Source organism: Protopterus annectens, chromosome 1.part2 (genome assembly GCF_019279795.1).
Source record: "Protopterus annectens isolate FY-2018-M chromosome 1.part2, PAN1.0, whole genome shotgun sequence".
In the NCBI taxonomy this organism is placed as follows: Eukaryota; Metazoa; Chordata; order Ceratodontiformes; family Protopteridae; genus Protopterus; species Protopterus annectens.
Genome location: NC_056727.1, coordinates 127,588,624 through 127,612,593, shown reverse-complemented (window position 1 = coordinate 127,612,593; position 23,970 = coordinate 127,588,624). Strand labels below are relative to the sequence as shown.

Here is a 23,970-nt window from a genome sequence, read left to right as displayed (position 1 = left end):
TGCAGTGAGCTATTGCATGTGCCAGACACTTTCTAGGCACCCTTGGCACTAAAGACAGAAAAAAAGAGTAATACAGAGAACTGAAAATACAATCCAAGTACAGAAACTATTAGAATACATCTGAAATCCTTAAAAAAAACGATATATGTTAAGCATCTTTTAAATCTAATGATAACAGGAAACATCAAGGAAGTAGGCACAGTAAAAGAGAATGGAAGGTCAGCATTTTGAACTCTGGGACTTGTATACAAGGACGGAGAAAAAAAAAAGGTTTAGAGGTGGTTTTCAAGTTCCTTTCTTTTATGCCAGAAAGATTCTTGAATAAAATCCTTTCTCTGGGTGATCTTGGCTCAGGCCCTATCATTCTCAGAGACAGCATTTGTTAGATTACTAGGGGAAATAGAGAAGTCTGATATGGAGTGTGTAAAGTAATACCCTGAAAAAGCAGAAGGGACTCCAGAAGGGACTCCAACCCCAATCTGTATCCTTCTTGAATGATTCTTAAAACATAATAAACTTCCTTCCCAAATCTATCAAAGGGTTTATCATCCTAATCAGAAGAAATAGGAGTAGTATTCACAAAATGTTTGGTCCACAGATAGTTTTTGTCAAAGAAATCATCACATAATCAGATTTGGGATTAGACAATGTTCATGTTTCTGAAGCACTTTGTATAATCTATCTGAATTTAGAGGCAAGAGGCCGATTTGTCAGGCATACCACATGCTGTTAAGAATACATCCTCTAATGCTTGTAAAACAGGTAGAACATCTACAGACAGAGGAAAATCCAGTTCTAATAAATCATAACATTTTTACTGAGACAATAGAATTTCAGTCTGCTCCTACTGAAACAAATCTTTTTATTTTTGCAATAGTTTCAGAAAAAAAGATATTTTATTCTTGGGGAGGGGGTCCCAAAGAATTACTTACATCCATTGCTCTCAACCAATCAGGGACAAATCTAGAAATAATCGGGACAGTTTTAAAATTTTAGTACTATTAACTTAGAAATTTACAGAATAAGAGTATGTGAATTAAGATACATTTTCTGAAGTAAAACAAGTCTATAACTCGAAGTATTGCAATTATTTACTAAGTGTAATTCACCACCTTTTATTCACAAGTCACCAGTTTTAGGAGAGATTAAAAGGGACAGAACTAAAATCTGAGTCAAAATCAGAGACATTTGAGAGGTATGCTTACTTCAGAATCAGATTCTTCAGTGTAAGACAAAGTTAAGATAAGAAATCCTCTCCCAATCCAGTTTCTGTTCTTCTGACTGAGAATCAATGTCAGAAATAGAGGGAATTATTTTTCTTTTACTACACAGGATGACAGTCCTACCTTAATAAAGTAAATGCTTGGACCAAACTCTTAGCAAAACCTAATAAATCCCCTTTGTCCACTGTCAAAGAGACAGGGTAAGTCAATCAGGCACCTTAGCCCTGCCACATGATAAAACACTATCCTCCCACCTCCCCTAAGATCAACAAGAATGGCTGTCCCATGCCCACAGATGACTCCCCAATAACTGCAGAGGACGTCTTTAATCTCTCTGTCCTTAGCAGCTTCCTGGGGAGCTACACTAGACGGATACAGGGAAATAAAACTGTAATCTAAGGAACCAGAACTTTTCATTTTCTTGTAGATGAAGGAGAGAAAGAAGAACAGTTAGCCTGCTCCATGGTTCAGCCGAGAAAAGAGCCTAAATCATGGTTAGTGGAGCCTCGAAGAGTCAGTGAATGTCCTGAAAGGAACAAACCCTTTTTTTTAAATATAAAAACAAATACACAGTGAAAGCCACCAAAATACTTGTCCCAGCCCTTAATAATATTAATTTGCTCAAATCAATAAAATTAAACTAAGAAAATGATTTCAACAGAAAATTTTTCAGGAAGAAAACAAACTGCTGATGAAAAAAATCTTGTGGAAGTCTGCTATTTTACAATTCCTAGTTAAACGAAACACTTTCCTGAAAAAAAAAATAGTATTTTGGTTTAAATAATAAGTTTTGTGGAAGGTTTTCTTCAAAGAGTTACTTATCTGCCTGGCCTTGACGAAGTGCTAGCCATATATCAATTTCTTGAAGCTCACTAGAGAAGTGCACTTCAACAGCAAAAAATTCTAATCAGTTGATGCTCTAACCATTGATTTTATGTTGCTCTTTTAAAGCCATTCAGCAGTTAAGGTGCATGGAATGTGCTCCAAGGCTTTGGATACTGTCCGTCTGTCATATGGTTGGCAGGATACAACTCGCACAGCTTACGGTTCTGCAATAATAATCTAATGATTACCATCTATTAGGCATTCTCTGATCCAGGCCTGATGAAAATGTTATATATTTGAATAAAAATTATATGAGGGTTAAGCATTCCATGGACCTGAACCTTATTTATGACTAACAGTACTTGCTGGAGACAGATTTGTATTCCAAAGGCTACCTCATATATGGAATAAACTTCCTACCTTCATAAAACAAAACCCGTCCCTCACTCTTTTCAAACAAAATTTGGATAAATGGATGGGGAACAATAAATTCATCCCTAGGTTACTGCCCATGTCACTTATAGACAGAGACACTTGGTAAAATGATTCAAGGCTCCAACACTCGAAGTCCTACTCTACCCTTATACTACTCCATCCCATATCTAGAGAACCAAAATATAATATTGTCATATCCTGGGTATTATTGGCTAGACTTATAAAGGCTCTTGTGCCATTAACCTAGTAATCACCTATTAAAACATTTCCTAAATGTATACATTACCTCACTTTTCTATTACTTTGCAGACTCTTTATACTGATTCAAATCTAATAAGGTAACTATTTTCAGACTTTTTTGTTTGCATTGTTTTGTGTTTCCCCTTTTATTACATGCCTCTGAGCAATGTGCCTGTGATCACCTGTGCTGTGCCTGAAACTGGTCCACTGGATCAATGCACTACCCAGTAATCAAATTGAAATACATAAACATATACATTATGAAACACGTTTCAGCATTTCCTAAAACAAAAATCTTGAAGAGATTTATTTGTACAGCAAATATAATACTATAACATTGTCGCACAATACATTTTAAAGTACATAACTTAAAAATCTGCATTTATTAGTTTAAAAATGAAAAATCAATTAAATACTTTCTGTAGTATTAGCTTCTCGATGTGTGTGGGTTCTGCATATACTGCAGTGTGACAGGATTGCTTCCTGAACTAACAGGTGTTATACCTTTGAAACAAGCTGCTGTGCCAAATTAGCCTCATTAATATCATGTTGTACTGGCAAACAAAATATGCATTTTATGGTAATGCTGCCTATATCATTACAGCTCAGAGTAGTTTGAAAATGTTCTTCTATACACATTTACTACTTTGTCAGCCTGATAAACGACAATGTAATATCTACAACTCTGACTTTTGAAAAATAAACGAAAATCAGATCATCAAGAGAGGCAGGACTACAGATGTCCCTTGTTCAAATAATTCTTACTAAGATTAATTTTACCAAGTTTAATTATCTTCATCAGAAACTTACCATTAGACTCCAGTACTTCAGCTGTGACTCGAATAGTAAAGGGGAAATCTTTGGGGACAACAGGTTTCAAAGCTTTTTCTGCAAGGGCACCTGCATTTGAGACACATATTTTAGTATGTAATTTCATTTTTAATATTTCAGCTATCAAACACTCCTTCTTATGACTTAGTGGTGCAATGCAACCCTTTCTATATTCTAACCTCCATGACTTTTGAAACCTTGACAGATGTTCTTAACCATTAATCAAATAAATGCCCCCTCTAGATAGCAGTATTCCTTCAGCACTTGAGCTAATCTCACGGGGACAAGTCTTTGAAAAAGAAACAAAAGTTACACTCTAGAATGTTCAAAAGCAACTGGCCAAACCTTGGAAAGATAAGACATTAACTTTACATAAAACCAGATAAAAATCTGCAGTGGGCTGCATTGATGCCTTACAAACTGTAACCCAGTCACTGTAAAGATTTTTAACAGCTCTGTAATCATGTCACAGTTAATCTTTGACAGTTGTCAAAATAATTATCAAATGCAGATAATTATTTTAACAGACAGCTGTCCACTGTCTGTCAGAATGACTGTTAAACTGCAGCAGTTCAAAGTTTAAGAAAAAAACAGAGAAAATAAGAAGTTATCAGCCAGTAGTTTTACTGTGGTCAAATAATGCACAACCAAAATCCCTTTTTATGAATTGTTACTACTCCATTGCTATACAGCTCAGTGTAAAACTTCACAGTTCCGCTAGTTTTCCTGGGTCACAGGACTGTCAATACGAGTCTCTTTCATAAAATGAAAAGCAGAAAGTTGCAGTTTGAGACAGGTCGGAAAACTACTTCAATGCCAAATGTTGCTTTTTGGAATTATTCTAAAATACAGCATGTTAGTTGTCCAGTGCTATAAACTGCAGTACAAACTGTCACAGTTTCAGCTAGGGATGTAGATTGCAGATACTTCAAAATAATGCTTATTATCACACACAACAGTGTTAAAGTATAAAATGTGTGTTCCTTCAGAGAAAATACAAAGCAGAATGTCACAGGTGCAAGTCAAGTAAGTACTACAATACTAAATGCTTGCTGGAATTAATTTAAAATACAAACACTCATACAAACTCACAGAATCTGGCTCGCACACGCACACACAGATTCATGTTCACTATACCCAGTGTTAAAATTAAAATATTAAAATTCTTAATGGTTAAACTACACTATTCAGGGGTATCGGTGGTGCAACGGTTAGCATTGTCACCTCACAGCAAGAGGTTCTCCCATTTGATTCTCGGCTGGAGCGCCTTCTGTGTGGAGTCTGCACATCCTCCCTGAGGTCGAGTGACGTCTAAAGACATGCAGGTAGGTGCGTGCATGAATGGGTGTGCCTTCTTTGAAGGTTGGCTGTTGGGCTGGCAACTCAGCACCGTAAAAATCCACTGCCAATCATTAGCGGACCGGAGTTCTGTTGTGGAGACCCCTAACCGTGAAAAGTGGAAGGAAGACGCACTATTCAGGGGTACTGCGTAGATAGATCACTTTAAGATGTAATCTAGATTTTATTGGTTTGATTTTATCACTTTTTTAAACATATTTAATAGTGGTTAAACAAATGTATTTTAGTTCTGAAGAAGTTCCAAGGAATTTGTTGATGGAACAAAAGCGCTGAACTCATTTGTAAGGTCTTTTTTGTCAATAAAAGTGAAGATTTTATTCATTGGTTCACAGCTTCTGTTGTATACTGTAACACAGATTAGTTTTGGAAGACAATGGCATACACTAGTAAAGTAGTAAAGTTTTTTTTGGAGGGTGTATTAAAGTGAGTTTCCTACAGCAATAAGAAGAAAGGTATATTCAAGTCTGGGGATTAATATGTTCTTTGTTTTGCATCTATTTGAGTCTGGAGTTAGAATATATGCAATTTTTAATTAACTGAAAACTTTATTAATGATGAGATCAGTATGCAAGCAGAAAGAAATTATATGGTCAAGTTTGATCACTACATACTTGTTGGTGTTTACTGGAGAAAGATGGTTGCCATATGAATCTAAACTTTTCAAAGGCTGAAAAATGCAAGGTTTTCAGGATAATTTATTAGCAAACCAGGGCCCAAATGATATGCATTGGTGGAGGATGTTTTGATTTTTATTTTACGTTTTTTTGACTGGGTTAGTCCCACAAAGCTTGTGGTCTTTTTCTAAGGGAGACACCAAGGTGGTACTCATACTGACTGGATGAAATTTGGCCAGGTACTGGAGAAATTCTCCTATTCTTTTCAATAAGAGCCATGGGATTTTTTTTACGTCCATCAGAGCTATCACCAACATAGACAAATGGGGCGTCGGTTTAACATCTCATCCAAAGGAAGGCACACTCAAGAGTGCAACATTACCCTTAAGCTACACTGTAGTGACAGTAATGGACAATTAATACAAGTACCTACTGCAGGAAAAGAACCCAAAGTCTTCTGATCTTCCAGCATCAAAGGCAAGTGCTTATCTGTTGAGCTACTGACTGACCTTTCTGAGCGAGCAAAAATATCTAGAAATGCTAGACTAGTATATTTTAGCTTTGTGAACTTCAAGAATGAGAGTGGACAGTAGTCGCTAAGGTTTGCTGGGAGAGCTGAAGTTCTATGATGCATGTGGAAACTAAAATGGTAACAACATTAATCATTAAAGGTTGAGTGTTTCTAGAGTAGCAACAGAAAATAGCTGGGAAAGTTAAAATGGGATGTTATTTAGTTACATTTACAGGTTGTGGAGGCAAGACAGTTTGCATTAATATCTGCAAGTAAGATAACATTTTGTTTTGAGTTCCAAGTTGCAAGACTATCACACAGAGGGCAGAAATGTGAGGGACTGGTAGGAAGGGATTGACAAGCATAGTGTACAGGATGGTTTCACTACCTTGTGCATGTCAGCAAGAATCAATTTAAGATCTGTGGCCCTGGAAATTTTCTGAGGTTCAATGTTTAAAAGTCTAGACCTCTTGAACAGAAACACCTTTCCGATCCTTCAGCCAAGTTTATCACTCCAGAAGGTATTGCATGAATCACTTATAGAAGAAAAAGAAAAGAAAAAAATGTTTTCACTAAGCCATATTTTAACAATGGCTTTGATATCTGGATTTAATGGCTCAGTCAAATATTTAAGGATTCAGTTTCATTATTAATACTATGGCAGTCAAGAAGAGTAGCTTCCACGTACTTGTCATTAACTGGATAGTTGAACAGATGCCAGGAAGTGAAGGATGATGAAGTGGCTGGAACTAGATTCAATATCTCCAAAATGAGGAAGAAGCAGAAGGAAAGTGAAAAGACAGTGTTTAATCTGTAAGATCTTATCCAAGCAGAACATTTCTCTAGGTGTCATGACTTTTCTATAAGTGCAATAATAAACATAATTTCTAAGACTTCTTTACTGACAGACAAGAACAGTGGTAAAACTGAACAAAGGCTTGTGGGGGAGAGATGTTTCTATTGTGAGTATACACAGTAATGAAGTTATGGTGAGTGATTAGGCAAAGGGTAAGAAAACAAATGTAGATATGGGCAGGGGATAATCACGGCAGAGAGGAAAAGCACTAGAACAGTTAAGAGAAGAGACAGCACAGTGTCACAACTGAAAACAGTTGCATAGTTAAACCAAGGTGTGCATCACACGTAAGTTACAAAGAATAACAATATGCAGGGATTCCAACAGAACAGTATGGTACAAAAGTGGTAAGAAGTTGGGTTGCAGTGCATACAAGTCAGTAGTAATTTTAGAGCCAGTGCTAAATATTCAAGTAACCACTCTCATCTGATATTAGAATGCTGAGAAGCAATACCATGAATCTATAAATTGAGGTAAAACTGCAAAGGATATGAAAGAAGTAAAGAATATAGTTACACTGAACCTATGGGATGAGGCTAGAAAAACTCTTAACCCCTACAGGAGTTGGTTTATTGTTAGATAAAACTTCTTACAGGTCATTAACATTTCTCACTTGTCAGAGCATGTACAGAAAACATAGATGATATGATTAAATCAAATCTGTCAAAACTAACACTGAGGATTCTTACTGACAAATCCTTAGATGGGCTGAATCCCAAGCAATATCTACACGGGTGGAATGAGCCACAGTGAAATGGATAATCAAAGAAGCTGAGTTTTAAAGATGTATAAGATTTATTCCTATGAACATCCAAGACATACAGGCAGCACCGCAAAGGAACAAGCACCTGTGTTGCACACACACACACACACACACACACACACACACACACACACACACACACACACACACACACCACAAAGGAAGACTTACACAGGTCATAGTTCATACAGTTGTAAAAGTACACACTATTTGCTGTAAAGCAGACACACTGCTGCAAAAGTATGTCATACAGTAGCTAGCTGCAATAGATGTCTACCATAAACCGGTATTGCTGTGAAAGTTCCAACCAGAAGAGGTAAACACAGACTTACCACGAAGTAAAGTCTAAGGTCCGCCATTCAGAAGGATGAATCTACTAGTGGAGATGTACTACAGGGAGCCCATCTCCTTGAGTCATGGTCAAGACAATAATGTTTGGTAAATGTACTCAAAAACAAGTGACTGTAGTGCAATTTTAACTGCTGTAGAAAAGTGAGCTTTGAACAAAGATAGCATTTATCAAGAGGTGGTTTGGTGGCCGATATGAAAGTACAAGGTACTGCTCTGCCCAGACTAAGAACCATTTCCATATACAGGTAATGTGCCTGATGAGTCGAATGCATCCTAATGGAGATGTCACTTATGAGACTCCATTCAGATCATCTAGCATGATCAATAGATCAACATCAGGTGCAAGACCCTGAGGTGGGCTTGGCTGTCTCCCTAACCACAGCGGACACCTTTAGCTAAGGCTGTAAAAGTTTTCTGTTAGGGGCCCAAGCACCATAAATCACTCTGTTACTGATCATCACAGTAGGACAGTAATATCTTTGGTTGCTTCCCTGAGCTAACAAAATTAAAGGAGACAGGGATTTTCTGTCAGAAAAGGTACAAAATAAACTTAAAACTATCAATAAAAGGTTTTTTTACTAAAAGGGGCTTAAATCTCACAAAAGTGAATAACTTACCAGGAGCTGGTAAAAAGAAGACCTCCTAAGCTGCAAACGAGATCTGGGTACTTACCGCCTTGCATCATGGGATATGGGGCTGCCTCGAGCTGGTAAAAGTGACTCTCGAGCTTAGCAAGTGCCGAGTCGGAGCCGAGGGATCGGCTCCGAGCCCATCAAGCAAGAATGAAGGCGAGATTGACAACTTAACATTCACTCTGTTACTGATCATCACAGTAGGACAGTAATATCTTTGGTTGCTTCCCTGAGCTTTGCAATGGGGGAAGAATCACTGTGTATGTTGATAAGGCATACAGTAATATCTCCTGCCATAGGCTGGAGAACGTGTCCAAAACTACACCTTTCTCTTTCTTTGCTGCAATGAGCAGAAGAGTTTAATGCCATACTCTTGAGTGGCAACAGTTGGATCTACGGAGTCTCAGTAAGTCTTCCAACCCATTCACTTTCCTGGAACTGTGAACTGCTCAAGCAGTGAAGCCCCCCCATGTATGGCGGAATACAAGAGCAGCATTTCCTGTTTGCAAAAAAGGGTATAACCTTGTGTCCCTCATAATTATGAAGATAAAACATGGCAGACTGATTGTTTGCCCATGTGGGGAGAAGCTGTGGAATCAGCTTTATTTTTAATGACTTCAAGGGCCAAGTAAGACTACTGCAGCTCCAACTGGCTGTTGAGCAGGCCCCTTTCTAGACGGGACAATATCCCTTGAACTATGCTGGAGCTTAACGTATGCTCTCTATTCTACACGTGAAGTGCTTATTGTTAGAATCTGCAATGGATGCAGTTGTAGGAAGTGGAGGCCCAACAAAATGTTGGTTAAAATAATCCACCACTTTAGGGTCTGATGCTAGGAAAAGGTTCATAAATTTATGGTAGTTATGCAGCCACTGAAAACTCGCATGTCACTGCATCATCATCTTCCTCAGTTGTACAAACAGCTTCATTAAAATCATGGCTACAATCAAGCATAGTAAGCATTGATCATAAACTACATCCTCAGTCAGTTAACCAAGGCCATAACCTCTGAGCCTCAAAAATGACAAAAAAAAAATGGAAAGTGTCCAGCTCTACACCGACAAATGCTAGCATTTTTTTTCTACACCTTCATTAAATAATCACTTAAGACATATGCAATCATACATTAATGTAAAAGAAAACAAACCCAACTGACATGTTTCCAGTTACTTATATTACACATGCTCTTTTTTATAACCATCATCAATCCAATTGCTCAATTCCTGCCTTACCTTAAACCTCATTCCTCTTTTTGAACATAATCCTGAGTTTGGTGTTCTCAACAATTTCCACTTATTCCTATGTAATTTGCTTCTTCCCTTTTCTAAAGATCCCACTTCCAGTTCTTTTATCTCTGTTAAAATATCCAGTGCATCATATACAGTTGGTTTAGACTTTAATTTCCATTTTCTAGCAATTGCTTTTTTGGTAGACATCAGAATTAAACTTAACAAGTCCTTACTTTGTCTAGGGAATTCAGGTCCACAGTCCCAGCCAGGGTTGCCAGATTTCCGACTGGCCAGGTAGGGACAAAGTGAAGACACACACACACACAAAAAAAAAAAGGGTCTTCCACGCTAGGTCTTTAATGCAGAAAGTACAGTTTTGTACCTACCATAAATGTAGATGTCCGATAGATATGCAACTGCAGTCATAACATATGGGTTGTCCTGCCTCAGGCAGCCCTCGGTCGGCCGGATTCCAAAGTCTGGGTCCGGTGTCGCCTCCTCTCCGACGTCAGAACGGCTGGAGTATAAAGGCATCAGCCAACGCCATCTTCTTCAGTGTTTCTTGCCCCAGATGCCAGGTGCCCTCCTAGGAAGGCTAAATTTGGTGAATGGATAAAGAATTCCAGACATGCACAACAGTAATAAACAGATACACCATAGAGATACCCCAGCTAATAGGAATAGGGGTAGTGGACCCATAAAGAAAATTGCAGAGGGGTAGGAGGGTGGGAGAATCCGACTGCAGTTGCATATCTATCGGGCATCTACATTTATGGTAGGTACAAAACCGTACTATGTCCTTCAAGAATGCAACTGCAGTCATAACATATGGGTTGAATACCATAGCCAAGCTGGGGGTGGTTGGAACTAAGAAAGTGATGGTGTAGCTAAAATGCCCTGCAGGACTGCCGAAGCAAAGCCTGCTCGGGATCTGGAGTATAAAGGCAGGTTGTAGTGCTTGGTAAATGTATGCATGGAGCTCCATGTAGCAGCCTCTAGAATGTCCTTTGTAGCCACTCCTCTTAGGAAAGCTGTGGATGTGGCTATAGCTCTGGTGGAGTGTGGCCTAATATTGGCTGGCACACCTTTTCCATGAAAGGAATAGCAGAATCTGATGCAGTGTCCAATCCATTTGGAAATTGTTTGTTTGGAGATTGCTTTTCCTTGTACTCCAGCAGCATGGGCTACAAGCAGTTGGTCAGACTTTCTGGTGGCCTTAGTTCTGTCCAAGTAGTAGCGTAGTTGCCTGTGTATGTCCAAAGTATGCAGCAGTGCTTCCCCCCTGTTTTGAGGATTGGGGAAGAAAATAGGCAGGTGAATGGCTTGATTTAGAGACACCCTGGAAATTACTTTTGGCATGAATGAAGGACTGGTTCTTAGAGAGACTCTGTCCTGATGAAAAATGAGAAAAGGAGGTACTGCCATGAGTGCCTGTATCTCCGAGACTCTTCTTGCTGATGTGATTGCCAATAGGAAAACCGTTTTTCATGAGAGAAATTGCATTTCTGAAGTTGCTGCTGGTTCAAAGGGAGGAAGAGTTAATTTTTCCAAGACGAAGTTGAGGTCCCATGCAGGTACTGGCGGTTTCCTGGGAGGTTTGATATTCTTTATCCCCCTTAGGAACAGTCTTAGCAAAGGATGTGAAAACACAGGTGGATCACAATTGTATTTTGCTGAGATTGCTGAGGCATGAATCTTTATGGAAGAATATGAGAGACTAGTATGAAACATTTCTGCCAAGTATTCCAATATCTGAGGTATACTCAATACTGTTGTATCCTGACCCCTGTTAGCATTCCAGATGATGAATCTCTTCCACTTGGCTGAATAGATTTTTCTGGTGGAAGGTCTGCGTGCTTCCAGGAAGATCTCTTGAACTTTTTTGGAAAGAGAGATATCGGAAGGAGTTCTGGTAACCTCCAGGCTGTCAGATGCAATGTTTTCAGGTTTTGATGAACCGTCCTGTAATTGTGTTGTGTTAGAAGCAGAGGCCATAGGGGCAGAGGCCACGGTTTGGTCCGAGTTATGCTCAACAGCAATGGGTACCAGTGCTGCCTTGGCCAGTCTGGAGCTATCAAAATGCCTGTTGGTTGTTCTGCTTTGATCTTCAGTATCACCTTGGTCAGCAGTGGTAGAGGAGGGAATGCATAAATTGTTAGGGACTTCCAGCTGAAGGAGAGAGCATCCGTTTTCCAGGCTAGAGGATGGTGGGTCCTTGTACAGAACTTTTCCAGGTGATGATTCATGTGAGAAGCAAAGAGATCTATGTCCGGTCTTCCCCATGTCCTTGTTATTTGTGAGAAAATGTGAGGATGCAGCATCCATTCGTGTGGATCCAAGAAATTTCTGCTCAGCTTGTCCGCCAGTACATTGTCCTTGCCTGGCACAAACTGGGATTGCAGATGTATCTTCAGACTTAGGGATTTTTCCCAGAGAATCATTGTTAGTCTGCAGAGGGGATAAGAATGAGTGCCTCCCTGCTTGTTTATATACCACATAACAGTGGTGTTGTCTGTCCTTATTAGCAAATGTCCTTGTTGAAGTGATTTTTCGAAAGTCTCGATTGCATGTATCACTGCCAACATCTCTTTTTGGTTTATGTGCAGATGTCTTTCCCTTGGTGTCCATTGACCTTGAATGCATCTGCCCTCCATGTGCGCCCCCCCCCCCCCATCCATGGTCTGCTGTAATCATTTGACCTGCTTGAGGTTTGTTGAAAGACATGCCTTTGTTTAACTGACTTGCTTGAGCCCACCACAAAAATTCTCTTTGCAGACATGGAATGAGTGGGATTATGTCCTCTAGGCTTTGGCTGTGTTGGGACCATAAGCTTTTTAAGTACCATTGCAGCTTTCTCATATGAAGTCTTGCCAAAGGTATCAGAAGAATGCAAGATGCCATGAACCCCAGGGCCTGCAGGATTTTCCTTGCAGTCAGCTGGGAGAGCTTTGCTAGGCCTTTGAAGTACTCTGGTAACAGCTGTTGTTTTTCCTCTGTGAGATAAGCCATCTGTGTTTTTGTGTCCAGTTTGGCTCCTAGGAAAATAATCTGTTGGGATGGCAGAAGTCTTGATTTCTGAATGTTGACTGTGTATCCCAAGGACTGTAGTAATTGAATGACATAGTCCAAGTTTGCTATCAAGGTTTGCTTGTTGTCTGCTTGTATGAGGCATTCGTCCAGGTAGGGGTATATTTGAATCCCCTGGAGTCTGCAGTGTGCCACTACTGATGCCAGGCATTTCGTGAACACTCTGGGTGCAGTAGATAAGCCAAACGGCAATGCTGAGAATTGATAATGCTCTGTCCCTGCAAGAAATCTGAGGTATCTTCTGCAGCTTTGTCTGATTGGGACATGCAGGTATGCCTCCTTGAGGTCCAGAGTGACCAGCCAAGAACCCTTGCCCAGCATGGGAAGGAGTTGCTGCAACGTCAGCATTTTGAACTTTGGCACAATGAGATAAGTATTTAGAGTAGACAAGTCCAGTATAGGTCTCCATTTGTTTTCCTTTCTTGGAACAAGGAACAGTCTTGAATAAAATCCCTGGCCTTGTTCCTGTGGAGGGACCTTTTCTATTGCTTTTATATTTAACAGCTTTGAAACTTGAATGAGTGCCTCTGCCCTTTGATGAAGTGGCAGGTTTGGCATGCCTTGTCTTATTGGTAAAGTATGGAAGTGGAATCTGTAACCTTTGTCTATTAAATCCAGAATCCAGTTGTCCTTGGTTAAGATATGCCAGTTTTTTGAGAATAAGGATAATTTTCTGCCCAAAGGTGCTTCTCTTTGAGCCTTTGTAGACGGTATGAAAGTCAAGTCATTGTGGTTGTCCTTGTGGTGCAGCTGGACTGCCTGCGCCACTTCTTTGATTTGGTGGTTGCCATTGGCGGCCCCTGTAGGAGCCTCGGTATTGCCCTCTACCTCGGGCACGCCTGTTTTTCCCCTTTGAAACTTGTCAGTGTCTGGAAAGGACCAATTCTTTGAAGGCCAATTCCTGCTGAATCTGGGTGGCAGAACCTGGAGGAAATCTTTGACTGTCTGTACTGATTTAGCTTTTTCCTCAATGGACTTCAACACATCTTGTGCATTAGCGCCAAAAAGCTTCTGTTTTTCCAGAGGTGCATCAAGTAACTTTACTTTAACATGGTCTGGCAGTGGCTGTTCTTTTAACCAAGCATGTCTACGTATAACAGCCCCAGTCATAGCTGCCCTACATGAAGCCTCCAATGCATCATAACCACACTGAAGAAAATGATTGCTAACCTGCTGAGTGTTATGTACTAGATCCTGCAATGCCTTTCTATCAATAGGCTCAGGAGAGGCTAGCTTTTTCTGTAAATCATCCAGTAAAAAATCCTGGTACTGAAACATATGAAAAAGGCAGTTAAGTGACCTCATGGCCAGGGTGGTAGAGGTATAAACTTTTTTACCCCATCTCTCCAGGGACCTAGCTTCCCTATCCGCTGGCAGTGGATTCTTGGCTGTGGAAGTAGCCACTCCCTTGGGGCCCTGTAAAATAGTTTCTAGATCCACAGAATGGGCCTTAAAGAGATGTTTGTGGGTGTCAGGGACCCTATATCATCTGTCTGGCTTGACAGGAGCAGGAGGGAGAGAATCAGGGTTAGCAATGGAGTCAGAGAAAACATCATCCAGGACATCCATAACTGGAGGGATAGCTAAAGGTCTGTGCTGGGGTAGCTTGAGGAAGGTACGTAGCCTTTTCCTGGAATCAGAGAATTCCTGACCCTGCCATTTAAAATGCTCCCTCATGGAGTGTAGGACTTCACCGAACGAAAAATCCTCTGGAGGAGAGGCAGAGGGAATTGATTCCTCAGCATCAGAGTCCTCATAGGCCTGGAAGGATTCTTCTTGGGTATCTGAAGGCTCAGAATCCCCAGAGGCTTCATTTGAAGAGAGGTTGTCGGCCTGCTCAGTTCTGGGCCTTTTCTCTGCAGGCGGCTGAGAACCTCTGTCTGGATGAGGCTGAGACCCCCTGGTAAGAGAAATAAGATCTGCAGCAAGAGACATGATCTGTTTATCAGAAGAAGGGGCCTGGGCAGTAGGTTTAGGATGGGCCTTGGCCTGGCTGGCGGCCTTAGCACATGCAAAGGCCTTGATGGACATGGATACAGGAGGCCTAGCTGCCCCACGTGCAGGAGTAACCTTGTCCACAGGAATGGTGTCGGGTAGATCCAGAACTTCGGTTTCTGGAGGAAAGTCAACAACCGCACCGTGTAGACTCCGAGACCGGCGAACGAGTTAACGCTGTGTCGTCGGCCTGGAGCAGTTGAATTACCGCTTCCGAAGGGACCGAAGCACTCGCGGAGGGTTTAGGAGGAGTATCGGTGGAGGACGCGGGCCGAGGATGTCGGTCCCGGTCCTTTCGTTTTTTGGAAGATTGAGTAGTCGGTTGTTCCGACGACATGATATAAGCGAAAGATTCGCCGAAAAAGTCTTCGGCAAATTCTGCCCGGCGCCTGAGAGTGCGCTTATTAAAGCAAGCACAGGCCGAGACGTCGTGGCCTGGGCCCAGGCAAGGTAGGCAATAAGAATGGAAGTCCTTATGAGGTATTTGTTTACCACAAGACAAACAATTATTAACTTTCTCAATTTGTTCTGACATCGGCTGAGGCAAGAAAAAATGTTCCCCAACGGGGTACTTAGCTTTTAGATGACTTCGGTACTGAAAACACAGGAGCTGACTGACCGGCACTTGAGAACTGCTTCTGCTTCGGGCACCGCGCGGCAAGAAAGACTGAAGAAGATGGCGTCGGTCGATGCCTTTATACTCCAGCCGTTCTGACGTCGGAGAGGAGGCGACACCAGCCGACGCCTGACCCAGACTTTGGAATCCGGCCGACCGAGGGCTGCCTGAGGCAGGACAGCCCATATGTTATGACTGCAGTTGCATTCTTGAAGGACATCATCAGAGTTCCGCATTAGACAAAAGTAGCTCTGTGTTTATTTTTTTGATTGGGCTGGGCCAATCAAAAATAAATAAACATGGAGCTACTTCTGTTTAATGCGAAACATCGCAGTTCCACATTAAACAGAAGTAGCTCTGTTTTGCGATTTTTTGATTGGCCCGTATGCCGGTATACGGGCCAATCAAAAAAAAAATAAAAAACAAAGCAGAGGCTGCCTGGGATTTAAACCAGCAGTGCAGGACTCTGGATCAGGCTGCTGATCCCGGGACAGTCCCGCCCAAACAGGGACATCTGGCAACCCTGTTCCCAGCTCAAATTAACCATTTCCTTAGTTACACCCATTTATTCATGCAATATTTCTGACAGAATACACTAACAGGATTTTTTAAATCTGCCAACTCATCACAACTCCCAAAACATATGTTCCCAGTTACCTTTTCCTTTCCCATCACACCTCCAACATTTGCCCTCTACCTGAGGAAAACAATTTTTTAAGTTTACTTGGGATATAAAAATACCTATGCAAACACGTCCAAGCAAAACTCCTAAAATTCTAGACTTTATTGCATATTTTGGGAGCCATGCATGTGTCCTCCCCATTATTCCCGTCTCTCTCCTCAATCTTTTCTAACCTCCTCTGACTGATACAGAACAAACAACACTGTCACGGTAAGCCCCCATAGTGCAAACTGTTGATTTATTGGCCAAAAGTTGAAGCACTTTTCGTTGCTTCCAAAGCAAACTTCTTCAGAAAATAGTTTTAAAACATCAATTCAAAAATCGTGTAAAAATAGTGTCAAGTGGTAACAACAGCCAATCCTAACATGACCACATAACATCCAGCCTAAAATTTAAAGGCAACCTCCCTCTCAAAAGTTGCAGCCAGCAATAAAAACAAAATATACCGAATAACTTTAACATTTCATATGCTAATATAACACTAATACAATACTACAAACATTTTACTTTATCCTAAGGATACATAAAAGATATAATACATAACAAATCTGATATAAATACTACTTATGTCAAAATAATTACTATTGTATGTAAAGTCACTTAGAGCGGGTGAATTATAGCTCACACAAAATAAGCTCAATCATCTCTGTAGGCTCTTCAGTTTCAAAATACAGCTGATAGAACAAGTTTCATTTAACCCTGGAAAATTATAAGCATTCAGCTTAATTTGCCAAGACAGTTCTAACTCCTCCAACTGGAGGGGTGTAGGGGCCACCCCTAGTGTCTTACAATACCTGATCAATAATCATATACTTAAATTTGTGTTCTTTATTTACCTGAATATGTTTAGCTAGGGCATTTTCAATTTTCCCTTTAGAAATTGCATACTAATGTTCGTAAACTCTGTCACGGAGTCTACGCTCCGTTTTGCCAATGTAAAATGCAGGACAACATTGCCACCTAGCTAAATAAACCACGTATTTGGAATTACAATTGAACCTCAATTTAAGTTTATATCGAGTGCCATTGATGAAAAAAAAGTTGGCATTTTAACATCTTTATTTAACAAAATCGAGTCGATTTTTTCATGACTGGACCATCCTGATCAAAACCAGCGTGAAATACATGATTCTATACCACTCCCGTATACTTCTGGTCGGCCACATTGGTCTCCGGTTAGTAGTGGCAACCTGGAGAGTTTACCAGCAGCGAACGAGAGGTTGGACCAACAGAGAACTTCTGAGGCTGTTATGGGCGATATGCCTGGTACCAGTTCGGCACCAAATGGCAGCCAGCTAGCGTTGGGTACTTTAAGAGGTTCGAACAACGTACATGCCCAAGCACAAGCTTTGGCTGGATTTACATGTCAAAATGAAACCAATACCACTACAAGACTTATTGGCTTACCCTCACTGTCATCTTGGATAACAGATGGTTTTTCGTTATCTGGAGGAGGAGTGCCCAATAGTAGTGAAGAAGGACCAGCTGGAGGAGGTAACACTTTATCTTCAAATTTAGTGACTAAACTGAAAAGTTTGGACAGTTATGTAGTGAAACTTAAAAAATTACAATTAGAGATTTCTTACTTCCATGAATGTCTTTCACGGAGGGTGGTTCCTAAAGGCTTACGTCGCCACCAGTACCCTACAGGGCTTTAAGCAGACTCAGATTTTTCATAAAGATCTAGTAGCTATGTTTGACCGTCAAGGCTTCGAGTTACTTGAACTTATGGTCAAACACTACAGCATATGGGTTGACATCTTATCAAAAGTAGATGGGGACTTGGACAACAGCATCAAATCTGATTTCGAGTTTTTATGTTACACGTTTGAATACAGTCATATTTTTTCAAGTATTGATCAGTACATATTGAAACTCAAAGCCGATCTTCTTCTTCTTTCGGCTTTTCCCGGTTAGGGGTCGCCACAGTGGATCACCTGTCTGCTCATGAATGGCAGTGGAGTTTTTTTACGGTGTTGGGTTGCCAGCCCGACGCCCAACCTTCCACAGAAGGCACACACATGCATGCACTCACACCTAGGGCCAATTTAGTGTGTCCTACCCACCTACAGCATGTCTTTGGGATGTGGGAGGACACCGGAGCACCCGGAGGAAACCCACGCGACCACAGGAAACCGGAGCACCCGGAGGAAACCCACGGGACCACAGGGAGGACATGCAGACTATGCAAAGAAAAAAAACCCAGCCGAGGATTGAACTGGAGAACCTCTTGCTGTGAGGTGGCAACGCTAACCGCTGCACCACCACGGCCGCCCACTGAAACTCAAAGCCAATAAAATTAAATATCTTGAATGTGATCATATTGCATATGATAAAGCTACAGCGTACCCAGCACATTCAACAGCTCAAGTTTGGCAGCAGGGTAGTTTTACCATCGGTCAAACATCTGAAGGAACCAGGCACAACTCCAACAAGAACAGTAACCAGGTCAACTTGAGTGTCAGCTATGCTGGAGAGAGTCCCCTCAATAATATTTCAGAGGAACTTAACTCCATTGATACTGTTGGTCCGGTAAAAGTTTGGAGAAGTGAGAGGATACAAAATGCCTCTTGTGGGCAGAAAAATAACGTACATTTTAATTAAAATCAAAATTTTCGTCAGGCCAATTACACAGGTGCCAGACCGAAACAAAAGAACTCATATCAAAACACCAAAAAGAGCAACTGCAAGTTCAACAAACGCAAAGGTTAGCAGGTGTAGCTTTACACAGAGACTTTGAGGTCATCACCTTCAATGAAACAGTGGTATACTTACTTGGACATCAACAACAAGTCCCCTAAAAGGGTAGATCCAGTTGGATCTGTTCCTAGTAGTAGAGGACCAGTGGTTGTTACTAACAAAGTAAGGGACGTTTTTAATTACTCTTCAGTACCAATTACTCCCGATATTGTGGAGTTCCTAGCTAAAGGACATACTTATGTCCCTTCTCAGCGTCTGGACTTGGTTAAAACTATTCATGATATTAAAATTTTCACTAAGAAATTGAATTTCAACTTAATGCCAGGTGATGTTATGAGTGTACCAGGTGTAGATAAGTTCCATATACCTAATATGTTTAACCCCCATCTGCACCCATTATTACAAACATTTGAACAGTCTTGTGAATTAGACATTAGACATGCCATTAATGATGGGTTTAAGGGGAATTTTTATATAACACCAGTAGGGATGAACACGAATACCTTGAGTTTATTAAGTCACAGGATATCCTTGTATGTAAACCGGACAAAGGGGGGGGGGGTTTGGCAGTGTTTGACAACTTAAACTACACAGCTTGAACTACACAGAACGAATGAAAGGGTTATTAGACCCTACTGCTTACCAACTGAGCTCATGTTCAGAGGTCAACAAAGCCTACCAACTGATTAGGAATTGTATTAATGACCTGTATATAGAAGGTAGAATAGAGCAGAACATTTATAATTATATGTCAATTCCATACCCGAGGTTTCCATACCTTTTTGGAATCCCCAAAATCCACAAAGGCTTGTTGAACCCAGCTATGATACCTTTGGTGGATGGCAGAGGTTCACTTACCTACCCCTGTGCAAAATTTGACAACGCTATACTTCAGAAATATTTGGAACCTGAAGACCAAGTTTGTAAGGATTCTTGGTCCTTTCTGAAGAAAATCGATAGTTTACAGTATAATGGGGATTACAATTCCCTCACAGTCGACGTTAAAGATCTTTATACTTGCATCCCACATGTTTTGGGTACTGAGTGGATAAGGACTTATGTTAATGAAAAATGGAGCACCAGCAGCAGAAATTGCTTTAGTAATAGAATTACTTAATCTTATTCTATCCAACAACTTTTTCATGTTTGGTAACGGCTTTTACTTGCAAAAAGTGGGGGTAGCTATGGGCCCCCCATGTGGAGCTAGCATAGCCAATTTAGTAATGGCATACTGGGAGTCAGAATTTGTATTTAAAAATGAGAACTTGAGAGACTCCCTAGTATATTACACACGTTACCCTGACAATATCTTCATCTTACTGAAAGGTGACTTGGAGGCTAGCAAAAATGTAGTAGACTTTTTCAATCAGTCAACACAGTTTCGACAATTTACATCTACATTTCACACCGAGGCAACAGCCTATATAGATATTTGGCTAGCAAAAGACAGAGTCCAGCATTGCTTTGTAGCTAAGATTCATAGGAAAAGTACTTATTCCAATGCTTTCCTACATTTTTCAAGTTGTCACCCTCACCATCAGAAATGGTTGGTCATCAAAGGACAATTGGTGAGGGCTGCACGTATAGTAAGTCAGGATGAGGAATTTGTGGATGAATGTTACATTTTAAAAAGCATGTTTCTGTGCCGTGGTTACCCTGAGGCCCTTTTGGACTCCTTGACTGACGAGGTTAGATCAAAGAGGTCCAACCACGTATATAACCCTATTTTAAGTGTGAAGGAATTAGTTTTGGCACAAGAGGTTATGCCAAATGTAGTGGCTGTAAATACTCATAATGAACAGACTTGTGTAGGTGAAATGGATTTTCATTCAAGTTTCATTACTACATTTACTATGCACAGTTACCCATTCATTAGGATTATTCAGAAGAACTGGGAATTATTTAAAATTAACCCAATGTTATTCAGTAAAATGGGTGATTTTCCAAGTAATTTTTTAGGAAGGGTAAAAATTTGAAGAACTTATTAGAACAGCAGCGCCGTAGTTCCCCTAAAATTACAGGCATGGGCAAATGTGAATCCTGTAATTTCTGTAAACACACAGATGTAGCCAACTTTTTTTTCATCAATGGCACTCGATATAAACTTAAATTGAGGTTCAATTGTAATTCCAAATACGTGGTTTATTTAGCTAGGTGCCAATGTTGTCCTGCATTTTACATTGGCAAAACGGAGTGTAGACTCAGTGACAGAGTTTACGAACATCAGCATGCAATTTCCAAAGGGAAAATTGAAAATGCCCTAGCTAAGCATATTAAGGTTAATAAAGAACACAAATTTAAGTATATGATTATTGGTCAGGTATTGCAAGACACTAGGGGTGGCCCCACACCCCTCCAGTTGGAGGAGTTAGAACTGTCTTGGCAAATTAAGCTGAATGCTTACAATTTTCCAGGGTTAAATGAAACTTGTTCTATCAGCTGTATTTTGAAACTGAAGAGCCTACAGAGATGATTGAGCTTATTTTGTGTGAGCTATAATTCACTTGCTCTAAGTGACTTTACATACAATAGTAATTATTTTGACATAAGTAGTATTTATATCAGATTTGTTATGTATTATATATTTTATGTATCAGGATAGTTAAAGTAAATTTTTTTTTTAGTATTTTATTAGTGTTACATTAGCATATGAAATGTTAACGTTATTTGGTATATTTCGTTTTTATTGCTGGCTGAAACTTTTGAGAGGGAGGTTGCCTTTAAATTTTAGGCTGGATGTTATGTGGTCGTGTTAGGATTGGCTATTGTTACCACCTGACACTATTTTTACACAATTTTTGAATTGATGTTTTAAAACTGTTTTCTGAAGAAGTTTGCTTTGGAAGCAAACGAAAAGCGCTTCAACTTTTGGTCAATAAATCGACAGTTTGGACTTTTGTGGCTTACGGTGACAGTGTTGTTTGTTCTTTATCAGTTTGGTGTGCCTCCTCTGATTGATACTTATAGTTATCATGCAATATTTTATATGTCCTACTAATTATCCCTTTTTAATAGCAGTTTCTATTCTAGATTCAACTAAAATCTCTACCAGAGCACGTCTGTCACTTAGGATTCCCCTTTCCCTTTCTCTCTGTCTATACTGCGGTATCAATTAGTGGTAGGGAAGGTAGTCTCTAGCCTGCATTCCAAATATTTTCTTGGCTTAATCCCATTACATCACCTTTCCCTCTAAACTTACTTGCTCTCAATACCTTGGCTCCTTTCCCAGTTTTCTCCAGTAAATTTCAGCCCCCTCTTGCCTGTTCTCTGTACCCCTATCAGCAAAATTTCCTTTCTCCATTCTAGTGTTGGCTTAGTTCTTAGAGTACTTTCTGCTACTTTATGAATATCATATTCTGCATGGATGTTTTTATTCTCCTTAAGGATCTGCAACCGAAATCCCACACACTCCTTATTTTCAGAATTGCCCCCCCCCCCCCCGCTTCATCATCCCTATCCACTTTGCATTATAACTTTCTGCTTATATTATGTATGTAAGCCTTAACTGTGTATCTCTAAAATATCATTTCAAATCAGGTAATCATAAGCCACCTTATTCTACTGAAAGGATCAACTTATCCCATATAACCTTTCCCCTCTTCTGCTGCCATATTAAATTCCTTCATCTCTTTATTACTGTCCACAACTTCTCCTCTCATTGATAAAAATATGCCTGACTTGTATATAAAACTATAAGGATTAAAACCATTTTCACTACTTGCATCTAACTATCCACTTTCTCAGTTTTTGTATTAGCTTTAGTTTAATCTCTTCCCACATATCCTTAGCTGCCATAGCAAAAGCCTTTTTAGTCCACAGACCTATCATGTCCCCATAAATACTGGAATTGCTAAACCAATTCATGTGTGGGTACATAATTTATGCTATCCATCCATCCATTTTCAACCCCTTTTCCAATTTTGCACATGGAGTCGGGGTGTCACTTCTGCAGTGACAATCATCCTGAGCCAAGGTTTACACTGCCAGGTGGCTAGCCCTGCTGCGGAAGTTCATTTGCACCACTCACTCACTCACACACTCTCATCTACAGACAGTTTAGAGTGTCCAATCCACCTACTGCAAGTCTTTGGAATGTAAACCAGAGCACCCAGAGGAAACCCACATGACCACAGGGAGGACATGCAGACTCCGCACCAGAAGGCACCCCAGCTGAGAATCAAACCAGAGGACCTCTTGCTATGAGGTGACAACGTTAACTGCTACACCACTGCGGCCTCTATAACTTATGCTATAGCCTTTGTTTTATCTTTACTAATGTTATACCCCTTAAATACTTAAAACTGTCTCAAAATGTTCCACAACACTGAGATGTCTTTTTTCTGGTACAAAATAATATCATCTGCAAATAAATCCAACTTTTCTTGATTAATTATATCCTTGAATTTCTGAGTCCCTTATATTTCTTTTACAATGGCTCTAAATATAAAACAAATAACGGCAAAAGTGGCACTCCTGGCTGGTTCTTCTGTTCTGACACACCTTATCAGAGAGGAACCCACCCACTTTAATTCTTGCCTCAGATCCTTCACATATCCTACTAACCAACCTTACTATTGTATCGGAATGCAAGCACTTCCATTGGCCTACGCAAAATCCCAGCTTACTCTGTCGAATGCTTTCTCTGTGTCAAGACCCACCCTATATTCTGCTTCCCTCTGGATCATCTATTAACGTTGTCAAATATTTGCCTGCCCTCCACAAAACCACACTGACCCATACCTATAATTTTTGGCAAAACTTCTGCCATTCTTTTAGCTAGTACTGACAATCAATTTCTAATCATAGTTTAAGACTGAAATAGGTCTATACAATACTGGGTCTGACGGGTCTTTTCTGTCTTTAGGTATTACAGCCACCACAGCTTTCTTCCAAGATGTTGAGTTTCCCCTTCTTTTAAAAAAATGTTAAGCAAAACCTTTCAGTTATTTATCACTTTCTTCCCTCCTAACTTCCACACTTCCACAGGAATATCATCTGCTCCTGGAGACTTACTTGCAGA

The 23,970-nt window shown here is 40.3% G+C and overlaps 1 protein-coding gene across 1 annotated transcript in view; it reads right to left on the bottom strand.

The window, feature by feature from the left end:
* The window catches only part of PNPT1 (polyribonucleotide nucleotidyltransferase 1), a 1,644,852-nt gene that overhangs the window by 585,755 nt on the left and 1,035,127 nt on the right, over nt 1-23,970 (bottom strand). Inside the window, exon 17 of the mRNA XM_044055211.1 lies at nt 3,534-3,623. Coding sequence (XP_043911146.1) covers nt 3,534-3,623 — 90 coding nt within the window. The remainder of the gene's footprint in view (nt 1-3,533; nt 3,624-23,970) is intronic.